The 15,503-nt window shown below is 38.9% G+C and overlaps 1 protein-coding gene across 2 annotated transcripts in view; it reads left to right on the forward strand.

Annotated features, from left to right (window-relative positions):
* Positions 1-15,503, forward strand: part of nbas (NBAS subunit of NRZ tethering complex) — a 212,344-nt gene that overhangs the window by 28,986 nt on the left and 167,855 nt on the right. For both annotated transcript variants that reach the window (XM_052024299.1, XM_052024300.1), the window contains exons 18-21: positions 180-317; positions 3,944-4,022; positions 4,438-4,542; positions 9,865-10,001. In XM_052024299.1, coding sequence (XP_051880259.1) covers positions 180-317; positions 3,944-4,022; positions 4,438-4,542; positions 9,865-10,001 — 459 coding nt within the window. The remainder of the gene's footprint in view (positions 1-179; positions 318-3,943; positions 4,023-4,437; positions 4,543-9,864; positions 10,002-15,503) is intronic.

The following is a 15,503-nucleotide window of genomic DNA, read 5'->3' on the forward strand; positions in this document are numbered from 1 at the left end:
CAGGGAGCAATAATTTTACACAATGTTATAAAATCTGGCAGTAAACTGGCATATTAATCTTTTATCTGATAGAATTATTGCAGTTCATTACAGAAGTAGTAGGTTTATAATTGTGTATATAATAGAATTTGAAATAGTGCATGTTTCCTGGGAGAATTTTTCATTTTCCATTTTAACAGATTCATTTTGCCTGGAGATCTGGACATTGATGAACTTCCCTACGAGGATTACCTGTCACCAGTTGAAGAGATGCGGAGAAGAAAAGAGAGAGAGGCTACAAAGAGGCGGGAGCTGCTCCAGCTGGTGGATTTTTCCATGTGAGTCCATGCATTACTTTACAGCCAAGAGTTTCAAATCCCAGCAAAGCATGGTAACGTTAGACATAGAAACATAGAAAAACCTACAGCACAATTCAGGCCTTTCGGCCCACAAAGCTGTGCTGAACGTGTCCCTACCCTAGAAATTACTAGGCTTACCAATAGCCCTCTCTTTTTCTCAGCTCCATGTACCTATCCAACAGTCTCTTAAAAGACCCTATCGTATCCTCCTCCACCACCGTTGCCGGCAGCCCATTTCACGCACTCACCACTCTCTGAGTAAAAAACTTACCCCTGACATCTCCTCTATACCTACTCCCCAGCACCTTAAATCTGTGTGCTCGTGGCCACCATTTCAGCCCTGGGGAGAAGCCTCTGACGATCCACCCTATCAATGCCTCTCATCATCTTATATACCTCTATCAGGTCCCCCCTCATCCTCCGTCACTCCAAGGAGAAAAGGCCGACTTTCTTCAACCTGCTTTCATAAGGCATGCTCCACATTCCAGGCAGCATCCTTGTAAATCTCCTCTGCACCCTTTCTATGGCTTCCACATCCCTCCTGTAGTGAGGCAACTAGAACTGAGCACAGTACTCCAAGTGGGGTCTGACCAGGGTCCTATATAGCTGCAACAATACCTACCAGCTCCTAAATTCAATTCCACGATTGATGAAGGACAATACACCATATGCCTTCTTAACCACGGAGTCAACCTGGGCAGCCGCTTTGAGTGTCCTATGGACCCGGACCCCAAGATCCCTCTGATCCTCCACACTGCCAAGATTCCTACCATTAATACTATATTCTGCCATCATATTTGACCTACCAAAATGAACCACTTCACACTTATCTGGGTTGAACTGCATCTGCTACTTCTCAGCCCAACTTTGCATCCTATCTATGTCCCTCTGTAACCTCTGACAGCCCTCTATACTATCCACAACACATCCGACCTTTGTCATCCGCAAACTTACTAACCCATCCCTCCACTTCCTCATCCAGGTCGTTTATAAAAATCGCAAAGAGTAAGGGTCCCAGAACAGATCCCTGAAGCACACCACTGGTCACCGATCTCCAAGCAAAATATGACCCTTCAACAACCACTCTTTGCCTTCTGTGGGCCAGCGAGTTCTGGATTCACATTACAATACCCCTTGGATCCCATGCCTCCTTACTTTCTCAATAAGCCTTGCATGGGGGTACCTTAAATGCTTTGCTGAAATCCATATATACTACATCTACTGCTCTCCCTTCATCGATGTGTTTAGTCACATCCTCAAAAAATTCAATCAGGCTCTTAAAGCAGGACCTGCCCTTGACAAAGCCATGCTGACTATTCCTAACCATATTATACCTCTCCAAATGTTCATAAATCCTACCTTTCAGGATCTTCTCCATCAGCTTACCAACCACTGAGGTAAGACTCACTGCTCGATAATTTCCTGGGCTATCTCTACTCCTTTTCTTGAATGAGGGAACAACATCCGCAACCCTCCAATCTTCTGGAAGCTTTTCCGTCTCCATCGATAACGCAAAGATCATCGTCAGAGGCTCTGCAATCTCCTCCCTTGCCTCCCACAGCAGCCTGGGGTACATCCCATCCGGTCCCGGCGACTTATCCAACTTGATGCTTTCCAAAAGTTTCAGCACCTCCTCTTTCCTAATATCTACATGCTCAAGCTTTTCAGCCTGCTACAAGTACTCACTACAATCCCCCAGATCTTTTTCCATTGTGAATACTGATGTAAAGTATTCATTAAGTACCTCCGCTATTTCTTCCGGATCCATACACACTTTCCCACTGCTGCACTTGATAGGCCCTATTCTTTTGCATCTTATCCTCTAGCTCTTCACATACTTGTAGAATGCCTTTGGGTTTTCCTTAATCCTGCCGGCCAAGGCCTTCTCATGTCCCCTCCTGGCTCTCCTAATTTCCTTCTTAAGCTCCTTCCTGTTAGCCTACACAACTGTATTGCCTTAAACTGCCTTGAGTTCTTTCTTAAACTTATTTTTCTTTCAAACTCCAAATATGCTCCCTGCAGATGAACGAACAAACAAACAAAAATGGGGAAGAATTATAAAAAAACTTGTTGTTCTTCTCTTTATCTTTTCCTCTTGCCTTCTCCTCAATGACCTGCCATGGCAAAGCTTAGGGATTTGTTTTTTCATATCTATCTGCTGTTATCAGAAGTTCAGTCATAGCTTTCTTAGAGTTTACTATTTTTGTTTCGGACTTGTAAGTGCTATAAGCGTCTATCTGAGTATGTGGTCATCTGGCGCTAGGATCACTGACTTCACTAAAGATGACACACTCACTGAATCTATTATTTCATGTTTGTTCACCTGCAGGGAGCATATTTGGAGTTTGAAAGAAAAATAAGGTTAAGAAAGAACTCAAGGCAGTTTAAGGCAATACATTTGTGTAGAAATCAACATTATAGAACATAGAACAGTACAGCACAGGAACAGGCCCTTTGGCCACGATGTTGTGCCAAGCTAAGTAAACTAGTAATTAAATGCCTAAATAAACTAATCCCTTCTGCCTACACAATGTCCATATCCCTCCATTCATGTGCCTATCTAAAAGCTTCTTGAATGCCTCTGTCGTATTTACCTCCACCACCACCCTTGGCTGCATATTACAGGCACCCACCACTCCTTGTGTATATAGAAAAAAAACAAAAACTTGACCCGCACATCTCCTTTGAACTTACCCCCTCTCACCTTAAATGCATGCCCTCTCGTAGTAAACATTTTGACCCTGGGAAAAAGATACCGGCTGTCTACTCTATCTCTGCCTCTCATAATCTTATAAACCTCTATCAGATCTCCTCTCAGCTTCTGCTGTTTCAGAGAAAAAAGCCCAAGTTTGTTCAACTTCTCCTTATAGCATTTGCCTTCGAATCCAGGCAGCATCTTTGTAAATCTCTTCTGTATCCTTTCCAAAGCCTCCACATCCTTCCTATAATGGGGTGACCAGAATTGAGCGCAATGCTCCTGATGCAGCCTAACTAGAGTTTTATGAAGCTGCAACGTAACTTCCTGACTCTTGAACTCAATGCCTCGACTAAAAAAGGCAAGCATGGCATACGCCTTCTTAACCACCCCATCAACCTGTGCAGCCACTTTGAGGGAGCTATGGACTTGGACCCCAAGATTCTTCTGTACATCTTGCCATTAACAGTGAACTGTCCCTTCACGTTCCTTGTATATTTGAGATGAGGCTGTGTGATACTTTAAACAGAAGAGTTTACTTGTACTTATTGTTTGAATTTTCTAATGAAATTCCAGCCTATTAATATTTTATGGAATTCTAGTCTCGGTTCATTGCCTGCAGCATTACCACTGCTAAGATTATAATTATTATTTCCTTCACGTGTGATTTTATTGTTTTGCAGCATATTACCATTGATCAACCTATTGCATTTTTGCACTGCATTGATCAACTAAACAAAATAAAGTTCAAATGACTTGGTTTTGTTACTGATTATACATTTCTATTACCCAAAAATACGTACAATTCTGTATTTGGGACATGGCATTGTATTGGAAGTATCAAAGAAAATATTGTAATATATAAAAAGGTGAGATGCACAGTAATCTAACTGTAACTTTCTTTTCCCAGGCTGACACTGGAACAGAAGGAGCTTTGTCGTTGTAGATTGAAGCTGTTAACCTACTTAAATCGCCTAGCAACTTATGAGGTATGAAAATCAATTTTATAATATAAAGTACAAAAGTTTATCTTATAAATCCTCATATTCAGAATTAAAAAGTCATCATTTTAATATAATATGAAATAAAAATAGAAGATACTGGAAACATTCAACAGGTGAGGCATGATCTATGCAAAGAGAAAAAGAGTTAACGTTTCAGGTCGAAGACCTTCATCAGCCAGTCATGGGTCTTTGTCTGATGAAGGGATGGTCTTTATTTCAGATTTCCAGCATAAGCAGTTTTTCTATTTTTACCTGTTTAATATTCCTGCCTTCCAAAGGAAGTTATAGTATTTGGGAAATTATTGTGGTTCAAAATTCTAATCAGGAGTTAAATATACACAGAATCTTAATGCTCTGTCTTTAATACTTAGTTGCAATGACTTGTAACTTCTATTCATAGGAAATCCTTGGAGGGCCTCATGCTGCAGAGCAAAGATATGACTCTGAATTCTTCAAAAAATTTAGGAGTCAGAACATTGTATTATCAGCAAGAACATATGCGAGGGTAAGGTATATTGTCTGAAAACACTAATGTTAGTCATGATATGATTTATTTTCTTCAAGGCAATTAATTTGGTCTGCTTTCCTGTCTTTTTAAAAGCAAAATCAGCAGCCAAAGCAGTATAACTAATACAAATGAATGCTGGGTCTCAAGCCTGATTTATTTCTGTACCAAACCCCATAAGGAAGAGAAATGTTGTAGTTTTGTTGTTGAAAAAGCAGAGTCTTAGACCAATAATCCAGAGAATGAACACAACTTCAGTGTCTCCACAGCAGTTTGAGAATTCAAATTAAGTTTTTAAAAAGCTGACATCAGTAAGAGTGGCCAACATGCTGCCAGATTATCGTTTTAAAAACTAAGCTGGTTCATTAATATCCTTCAGAGATACTAAAGGATAGATAAGTCCCCAGGGCCGGACGGGATATGTCCCAGGATACTATGGGAAGTGAGGGAAAAGATTTCTGAGTCCCTGGTGACGATCTTTGCATCCTCACTGGCCACAGGAGTAGTACCAGATGATTGGAGGGTGGCAAATGTTATTCCTTTATTCAAGAAAGGGAGTAGGGATAACCCTTGGAATTGTAAACCAGAAAGTCTTTCTTAAGTAGTGGGCAAATTACTGGAAAAGATTCTTAGGGACAGGATTTATGAGCATTTGGAGAAGCATTAGGGATAGGGATAGTCAGCATGGCTTTGTGAGGGGCAGGTCATGCCTCACGAGCTTGATAGAGTTCTTTGAGGATGTGATAAAACACATTGAGGGTTTAGCAGTGCATGTGGTGTATATGGACTTCAGTAAGGCATTTGATAAGGTTCCCCATGATAGGTTCCTTCAGAAGGTTGGGAGACGTGGGATCCAGGAAAACTTGGCAGTGTGGATTCTGAATTGGCTTGCCCATGGAAGGCAGAGAGTGGTTGTAGATGGAGCATATTCTACTTGGAGGTTCATGATCAGTGGTGTTCCGCAGGGATCTGTTCTGCGACCCCTGCTGTTCGTGATTTTTATAAATGACTTAGATGAGGATGTGGAGGGGTGGGTTAGTAAGCTTGCAGACTATACAAAAGTTGGTGGTGTTGTGGATAGTGTAGAAGGTTCCTGTAGATTACAACAGGACATTGATAGGATGCAAAGCTGGGCTGAGAAGTGCCAGATGGAGTTCAGCCCAGAAAAGTGTGAAGTGATTTATCCACACTTCTAAGAATCCTTCCATTAACCCTGTATTCTGCCTTCAAATTTGACGGGAAGCTACCTGGATTGGAGAGCATGTTTTATGAGGATACGTTGAGCGGGGTAGGGCTTTTCTCTTTGGAGCGAAGGAGGATGAGAGGCATAGGTCGAGTGGACAGCCAGAGACTTTTTTCCAGGGCGGAAATGGCTAACACGAGGGGACTTAATTTTAAGGTGATTGGAGGAAGGTATAAGGGGGATGTCAGGGGTAAGTTTTTTTTATACACAGTGCTAGGTGCGTTGAACGCACTGCCTGCAGAGGTTGTGGGGGCAGATACAGTGGCATGCAAAAGTTTGGGCACCCTGGTCAAAATTTCTGTTACTGTGAATAGCTAAGTGAGTAAAAGATGACCTGATTTCCAAAAGGCATAAAGTTAAAGATGACACATTTCTTTAATATTTTAAGCAAGATTACTTTTTTACTTCCATCTTTTACAGTTCCAAAATAACAAAAAAGGAAAAGGGCCCAAAGCAAAAGTTTGGGCACCCTGCGTGGTCAGTACTTAGTAACACACCCTTTGGCAAGTATCACAGCTTGTAAACACTTTCTGTAGCCAGCTAAGAGTCTTTCAATTCTTGTTAGGGGGATTTTTGCCCATTCTTCCTTGCAAAAGGCTTCTAGATCTGTGAGATTCTTGGGCCTCTTGCATGCACTGCTCTTTTGAGGTCTATCCACAGCTTTTCGATGTTTAGGTCGGGGGACTGTGAAGGCCATAGCAAAACCTTCAGCTTGTGCCTCTTGAGGTAGTCCATTTGTGAATTTTGAGATGTGTTTTAGATCTTTATCCTGTTGTAGAAGCCATCCTCTCTTCAGCTTCAGCTTTTTTTTGTTACAAATGGTGTGATGTTTGCTTCCACAATTTGCTGGTATTTAATTGAATTCATTCTTCCCTCCACCAGTGAAATGTTCCCTGTGCCACTGGCTGCAACACAAGCCCAAAGCATGATCGATCCACCCCCGTGCTTAACAGTTGGAGAGGTGTTCTTTTCATGAAATTCTGCGCCCTTTTCTCTCCAAACATACCTTTGCTCATTGTGGCCAAAAAGTTCTATCTTAACTTCATCAGTACACAGGACTTGTTTCCAAAATGCATCAGGCTTGTTTAGATGTTCCTTTGTAAACTTCTGATGCTGAATTTTGTGGTGAGGATGCAGGAAAGGTTTTCTTCTGATGACTCTTCCATGAAGGTCAAGTTTGTGCAGGTGTCACTGCACAGTAGAACAGTTCACCACCACTCCAGAGTCTGCTAAATCTTCCTGAAGGTCTTTTGCAGTCAAACGGGGGTTTTGTTTTGCCTTTCTAGCAATCCTACAAGCAGTTCTCTCAGAAAGTTTTCTTGGTCTTCCAGACCTCAACTTGACCTCCACTGTTCCTGTTAACTGCCATTTCTTAATTACATTATGAACTGAGGAAACGGCTACCTGAAAATGCTTTGCTGTCTTCTTATAGCCTTCTCCTGCTTTGTGCGCATCATTTATTTTAATTTTCAGAGTGCTAGGCAGCTGATTAGAGGAGCCCATGGCTGCTGATTGTTGGGACAAGGTTTGAGGAGTCAGGGTATTTATAAAGCTTTGAAATTTGCGTCACCTGGCCTTTCCTAACGATGACTGTGAACAAGCCATAGCCCTAAACAAGCTAATGAAGGTCTGAGACCTTGGTAAAAGTTATCTGAGAGCTCAAATCTCTTGGGGTACCCAAACTTTTGCATGGTGCTCCTTTCCTTTTTTTCACTCTAAAATTGTACAAAACAAAAATAATACACTAATCTTGCTTAAAATGTTGTAAAGAATGTTTCATCTTTAGCTTTGACTTTTGGAGATCAGTTCATCTTCTACTCACTTAACCGTTAACGGTGACAAAAATTTTGACCAGGGGTGCCCAAACTTTTGCATGCCACTGTACATTAGGGACATTTAAGAGACTCTTCGATAGACACATGAATGATAGAGAAATGTGGAGCTATGTGGGAGGGAAGGGTTAGATAGATCTTAGAGCAGGATAAGATGTCAGCACAACATTGTGGGCTGAAGGGCCTGTACTGTGCTGTAAAGTTCTATATTCTAAAAGCGTTCTCTGGCTCGGTCTGACTTATTTCCTGTCTCACATTAATATGACTGAATCTTAATTAGTGTATGAAGTTGCTCGACAACCCACTCAGTTGTATTAAACTGGTTAAGTAATAAAAATTGAAATTAGATGGACTACTGTGTTTTGATCCAAACAGCAAATTAGCTCACAACAGTGATATATTTGAGCCTGTAAAAGTCATGACTTCAGGGTAAGCATGGACCAATAAAACTGATGCTGATGACTAAATATTGATTTCACTCGGTGGGTGAATTGGTATTCCTATTTTGTGCTGTTTGAGAGAAGCACTGGGGAGTAAAGGTGCTGAATGCACTCTAGGAGAGTGGTGGTTCAGTATTTATTACCAGAAGTGACTCTGAAGCGATCCTGACTGAACTCCTGAAAGATACAAGTGCCAGACTGAGCTTCCATCAGGCAATGAGTGAACCAACACAAGGGAATAACCTTATTTCACCAATCCAGTAACAGTCCAGCTTTGTTAGAAATAATTTCTTCTTGATCTTTGTGAAGATCCTGTGCCAGCTTCATTATATTGTAGTGCAACTTGCACACTGTTGGGTAGGTTAAGAATAATACCACCAACTTAAAACTGGATATCTATGAGGCTCAGTGGCAGCAGCATATTTGAATACCTCCACAATCTATGGCCTTGTTGCTCTCTGCCCCACACAAAAAAAAGGAAATTGTCAACCCTGGTTCGACAAGAAGGGCAGAAGAATGTGACCTCTCTTGTAACCTTTCTACCATGTCCATTCTCATCTCCAACGTGTGCAAGAAGCTACTGGACTTGTCACTAAGATTGAAACCACCTGGTCAACTGTGACTGTACACCCTTTTCTAGCTCAGCAAACCAAACTTCTAAACTCAAACTTCAAACTTGTATCTCTCTCTAGTTTCTCTTTCATCTCCCCTCATTCCCCTTCTGAGCTCATCTTGCTTATTTCAGTTGACTTCCTGTTCCTTCAGCTGTGTTCTCAAGTAACTGCTGACCCCTGGCTCCTTATCCTGACTCCATGTTGGCTGACGTTATTAACAGGTTTGTCTCCTTGGGTACTGTTTCTCTCTCCTGCAGATTTGCTTTCAACATGCCTGTCTTTCTGTTTTTATTTGACTTTTTGACTCTTGCAAACAATTATCCCATTACTTTCCTTCCTTTACTTGAATTCAACTTTCATGTCCCTATTTGCCAGAACTCATTGTTTGAATCCCTGCAATCAAGTTTTTGGCCTGATGGTTTTTAACTGATTATTATCAAGGTGTAAATAAAAGGATAGTTAATCAAGAGAAATTAATATATTTTGTTTTGGCAATAATAAAACTATGCACTGAATTCATTTTCATAGAATTGTATTTCTGAAGACTATTAACTGTCTTTCAGAAGACTGCACTTCTTCACATTGAGTAAAGATACAGATTAAGACACACAAAAAAGCTGAAAACACTCAACTAGTCCAGCATTATCTGTGATGAAAGAAACACAGTTTAAGTTTCTGATAGATGATCTCTTATCAGAAAGGAATGTTTTTTTTCCTCAACAGTTCTCATATTTGTTTTGTAGACTAGTGCAAACAAGTCTAATAATGGCCACAAATGTCATTTAGGAAAGCATTTATGAGAATGGTGTCCTTTAAATAAACTGAGGGAGAAAATGTTGACAAAGTGAGCTGATAGCAAGTAGGTCTCCATCTTGGATATACTAGTGTTGATTGTGAAAGTGTCTGGCTTTGTAACAGTAGACCTTGAATGTGTGTGTGTCTGGGGGGGGACGGGTGGGTGGGAAATCAAAAATAAAGCCAATTGTCTCTTAACAGTTTAATATTTTTTCAAAGAAAGCTGAATTAATGAACCTTTTGGTGTCTTTTTCAGATATATTTTTTAAAAATGAGGAAATTGCTTTGTGTGTACAATTGCTGTACTAACATTTTGTCAAGTATGAATTTGGTCAATCTAAGTTGAATGCCTCTGTGTTTGAATAGTATTAGCAACTGTGACCTCTCCTTTCAAATAGGAGAGCAATGTCCAGGCTTTGGAGATTCTGTTCACCTACCATGGTTCAGATCTGTTGCCTCATCGGTTGGCTATTCTTTCAAACTTTCCTGAAACAACAACGCCTCATGAGTACTGTTTTCTTCTACCAGAAGCCAGGTAGGAGGATCTAAAAGTATATGAAGCAACTTTATTCCTTCTATACTGAAGATTTCTTATTATTCTTATATTCTTTTTGTGACTTTAAGTTTAATTTGGAATGAATCCTTAAAATAGATTTGTTTATAATATGAAAATACAGGTGACTTTACCGAAAGTGAACATCTGAATTTTCCAATTTCGGGTAACCCTTTCCTTCCCCTCTCTCCCTCTCCCTACACATTTCACCTACCTGATCCCCTCCCCTATCTGATTTCATTTGCCCGTCGTCCTTCACCCCTCCTCAGACTACCTATCACCTACTCGTCTCACCTCTCCTTTATAGTTGCTACCTTCTCTCTGCACTCTCGGTACTGAAGCAGGGTCTCAACCTGAAACATTGACAATTTGTTTCTTTCTCCACTGCCCACACACACAGACACACCACACACCTCGGCCCTCTAGTTCCTCCAGCATTCTCTTTGTTTTCACCAAAAGTGATTATTTGTTACTTTATTGTCGAAGATTCCAAACTGGCAGAAGTGACAAAGTAGTCCCTTATTTGAGAAAATAGGTACATAGTGTTTGTCTCTTTTTATTTTTTTCCATATAAATTTAATTTTATCTGTGGAAAAGAAATCTGAATTACTCCAAGTTGTGAAGTATGGTTTGAATTAAATCTGTGGCAGTCCTTTTATTACAAGTATTGTGAATTCAAAGCTGTTTTAAAAATTGGACTGGAATATTAATTTAGGCAATTATTAAAAAAACTTGAGATGCATAAATTGCTCGTACCATCAGACTTGGTGCTTTGAGCACTTTGTACCTTGGGTAGCTATTATGCGGTCTTTAGTGAATGAGCTATCCTACACATCAACATTAGGATCACTTCTGCGTCAGTGGATGAAATAGTTTATGACAAACTGTTAAAATGGAAGGTGATTTATCAAAAAGCAAGAAAAGTGCAGATGCTGAAAGTTTTAATAAAACGAATATAATTCAGGAAATACTCTACAAGCCAGGAAATGTATGTGGAGAGAGAAATGGATAATGTTCTGTTTGACCTTTCATCAAAACAAGTTTATGAAAGACTTGTGATGTCAAACTCAGCATTTGGGTAATAATAGTTTAACTTAGTATTTATAAATATTTTAACACATTTACAATAGATGCTAGAATTTGCTTGTCAATTTTCTGAAAAAATAGTTTGCTTTGTTGCTTGGTGGGTGGGGAACATCTGAATGAGAATAGAGAGGAATTTTCATTCCGGTTCATGTTGATTGATGTTTTTAAATATGCATTGCGTTTTACTTTTTTGCCACAGTCCCACAGAAATAAAAATGAGGAAAAATTGCTTGTAATGTTATTTTAGGGCAGTGTATTGTCATTTTTTAGTGTCTGTATGTATTTAAAAAGTTATGATAATGAAAGTTGTACTCCCTGAACTTTGCAAGCAGAAAAGAAAAACATCCATTGTGTGAAAATGCTTTGATAGCTGGCTGTCTTTGGACATCAAAACCAAAATATAAGTATTGACTCTATGCTCTTGAAATTGAATGCTGTAAACCCTTCTTTAAAAAAAAAACCAGTTGTTTCTGATAATCCTACTATAAAAATGCTGGTGGACGACTGTTAGTCAAGAAAGACAGCCCTGTGATGCAGGAAGTGGAATATAATTTGCATCTTATGTTATCACATGAAGATAGGGAATGCTAATTGAATTAATAGTCCAATTATAATTGCATGTCTCTTGATAAATAGAGCAGTATAACAGTACAGCACAGGAACAGGCCCTCTGGCCTGCAATGTCTCTGCTAAACGCAATGCCAAATTAAACTAATCCTTTCTGCCTGCACATGATCCATATCCCTCCATTTCCTGTATATTCATGTGCCTATCTAAAAGCCTTTTAAACACCACTTTCGTATGTGCTTCCATTACCAACCCTGGCAGCCAGTATCAGGCATCTACCACTCTATGTATGTAAAGAAAAAAACTTGCCCTGCACATCTCCTTAAATGTTCCCCGTTCCTCCTTAAAGCTATGACCTTTAGTATTTGACATTTTTGCCCTGGGAAAGAGATTCTGACTGTCTATCCTATCTATACCTCTCATGATTTTATAAACTTCTATCGGGTCTCCCCTCAGCCTCCGATGCTCTAGAGAAAACAACCCAAGTTTGTCCAACCTCTCCTTATAACTATTAGTCTCTAATCCAGGCAGCATTTTGGTAATCTTGTTCTGCAACTTCTCCAAAGCCTCCACATCCTTTCTGGAATGGGGTGACCAGAATTGCACACAATACTCCAAGTTCAAGAGTCAGGAAGTTATGTTGCAGCTTTATAAAACTCTGATTAGGCTGCATCTGGAGCATTGTATTCACTTCTGGTTGCCCGATTGTAGGAAGGATGTGGAAGTTATGGAGATGGTGCAGGAGGAGTTTACCAGGATGCTGCCTGGATTAAAGAACATGTGCTATAAGGAGAGTTGGATACACTTGGGCTGTCTTCTCTGGAGTGGTGGAGGCTGAGGGGAGACCTGATATAGGCTTATAAGATTATTAGAGCCATAGATAAGGCAGACAGCCGGTATCAGCTGGGTCGAAATGTCTAATACCAGAGGGCATGCATTTACGGTAAGAGGGAGTAAATTCAAAGGAGATGTGTGGGGCAAGTTTTTGTTTTAAACACAGAGATTGGTGGGTGCCTGGAATGCCAAATGTGATAAAGGCTCTTAGATAAGCACATGACTGCAGAGAATGGAGGGATATGAACATTGTGTAGGTAGAAGAAACTAGTTTAGTTGGGTGTTTAATTAGTAGCTTTAATTAGTCTGGCAGAACATTGTGGGCTGAAGGGCCTGTTCCTGTGCTGTGCTGTTCTGTGTTCCAGAGGACATGGACTTAAGGTGAGAGGGGAAAGATTTAAAAGGGACCTGAGGAGAAACCTTTTCACACAGAGGGTGGTGAGTATATGGAACAAGCTGCCAGAGAAAGCTGTAGAGGTGGGCAAAATTATAATGTTTAAAAGATATTTAGACAGCTACATGGATAGAAAAGGTTTCGAGGGATTTAGGCCAAGTATAGGCAAATGGGACGAGCTCTGATAGACATCTTTGTAGGCAGGGATGAGTTGAGCTGAAGAGCCTCTTCCTCTGCTGTATAATTCGAAACGAAAAAAAAAGCTGCCTTTACCACCCTATTTACTTCTGTTGCCACTTTCAGGGAGCTATGGACTTGAACCCCGAGATCACTTTGTACATCAGTGCTGTTGAGGGTCCTGCCCTTAACTGTATACTTACCCCTTGCATTTGACCTCCCAAAGTGCAATAATGTGAAATAAAGCAGCTTATTGCTTCGCATGGTGCCTTGTCCGAGCAAATGATTGCTAAGGGGCTGCTAAGTCTGCTTTCAGGGGATTAAAGAAATACAAAAGTCAATGATGGATTAAAATCATAAGATCTCACCATTGTTAAAGCATCACATCACGAAATTACAAAATTGTATCGATTAATATAATGAATTAATTCCCATTTTTAAAAAAAAAAATGTTCGGACTAACTAATGTGACTGACCTTGCTGAATTTGAGTTCATGTTTACAGCAGACTAGAATTTCTAATGGTATCTTTAAAAGCAATACATTTCTGCAATTGGAATTTATTTTGCTTAGATTTAATATAGTTAAATTCCCATAGCGAAATATCATTGTTCGGGATCATAAAAATAGTTGACATAGTAGAATTCATATGAGTATAGTATAGCAAATGCAGAATATATCTGAAGAGTTGTGTAATTCAATAATCTTGTTTGTTATTAAAACTGAGAGCAGGAAGTAATACCAGGCCAAAATTCTATTTGTAGTGTATTTCTAAAAACTAAATGTTAAGCAATGAAGAAAATGTTTTGCATTTTCTTCATTGGTAGATGTCAATTTGATTTTATTCACTTAGATGGATATTACACTGTAAAATTATAGTGCGATTCTTTTGTAAAGATATTTATTTGTATAGCTTCTTAGTGTCCACAGCTCTTAAAAGATAAAATGCTAATTTCTTTTTACGTTAAGATTTAATGAGACATTGTAGGTTTTCATATTATGAAAGACAGAAAAATAGAACTACATCCCAAAGTAACTTTTAAATAGAATTTAAGTACTTCCATAGTGAGGTTGCTACTGTAATTTCATCCACTTAGCATTTTTGAGGGGAAAAATACAATAAATGAAAATAATCTGATCTTAACTGCTGCTTAACTGCCACATTAAGGCATCTGGTCTCATCCTATCAGAGATATTCCTTTTGTTCTACCCATCCCTTCCTTGCACTCATTGCAATCTAAAACTAACCTGTTTTCAATCTTTTCCGGTCCTGGGTCCCAGACCTGAAACATTAACTGTATTTCTTTCCACAATGCTGCCCTACCTGATAAGTGTTTCTAGCATTTCTGTTTTTATTTTTTTCAATTTATCTTCAATTACATTCACAAGCCTCTAATTATTGTAGTCCACAAGACCTGTTTATAGCCATATTTAATCCAGTTTAGGTAATCTTGTGCATTATTAGTAATGTGTGACAATGTGTTTGGAAGAACACTATTATCTTGAGTGAAGCAAATGGCTGAAAATCAGTGAAGTTATTGCCAATAATAGCGGCTGCTTGATTTTTTGTTCATGATAAAAACTTTAAATGCTATATTGTGCTATTGTAGTATTTCCTAAATAGTTCTTCCTCTGTGCTGAGCACTGATGACCTTGTACTTATAAAAGTGAAAAGAGAAGGAAAAAATCTGTTAATTTTCTTCTCATTTTCATTGTTGTAAAGTAATTATGATAGTAAAATACCTTCAGATTTGTTTTCTGTTAGCTTGAAAATTCTATTATAACATCCTGGAAAAACATAGTATTTTGATACTAGTGTTATAAACAATATTTAATAAATGGAATGGAAATATTAGCATGTGAATATTTACTGCTGTGTAAAATGAATCAGTGAATATTGTTAAATGTTTATGTAGACCATTCAGCAACGCAAAGAGCAGTTTTTTGCCGTATAATAAAAATGTATATGTTAATTCATGATTGATATTGAATTTCAGTGCACAAATTGACTAGAAAATCTTGAATCATATTTATTCTGTCTTCTAAGATTTCAGGTGATTTGTACTGACAGTCATTAGTTTAAAATCTAATTGATAGATTTATTTGTTCATCTGTTCAGAATTTTGTTAAATACTAGGTTTGGAACAAATCCAACTAAACTAAATAATTGCAATTAAAAAAGTACTAAGCTTGATAATATGATTTGACATGTACCTTGTAGTAGTTAAGTACATAAATCAAGAATTGTGAAAATCCAGAGTGAATTCAGCCTTCAAAAGAATCCCATGTGTCTTTTACATTAATTTGTTTGTATGCATAGTAATGGTAGATTTATTCTCCTTTTGGTGTATCTGCTAATTTTTATTTTTCTTTTGATGTTAATGTTGAAAGTATCATATTGTGTATAATTATGTCCCTAATGAAGAA

Source organism: Pristis pectinata, chromosome 10 (assembly GCF_009764475.1).
Source record: "Pristis pectinata isolate sPriPec2 chromosome 10, sPriPec2.1.pri, whole genome shotgun sequence".
Taxonomy (NCBI): domain Eukaryota; kingdom Metazoa; phylum Chordata; class Chondrichthyes; order Rhinopristiformes; family Pristidae; genus Pristis; species Pristis pectinata.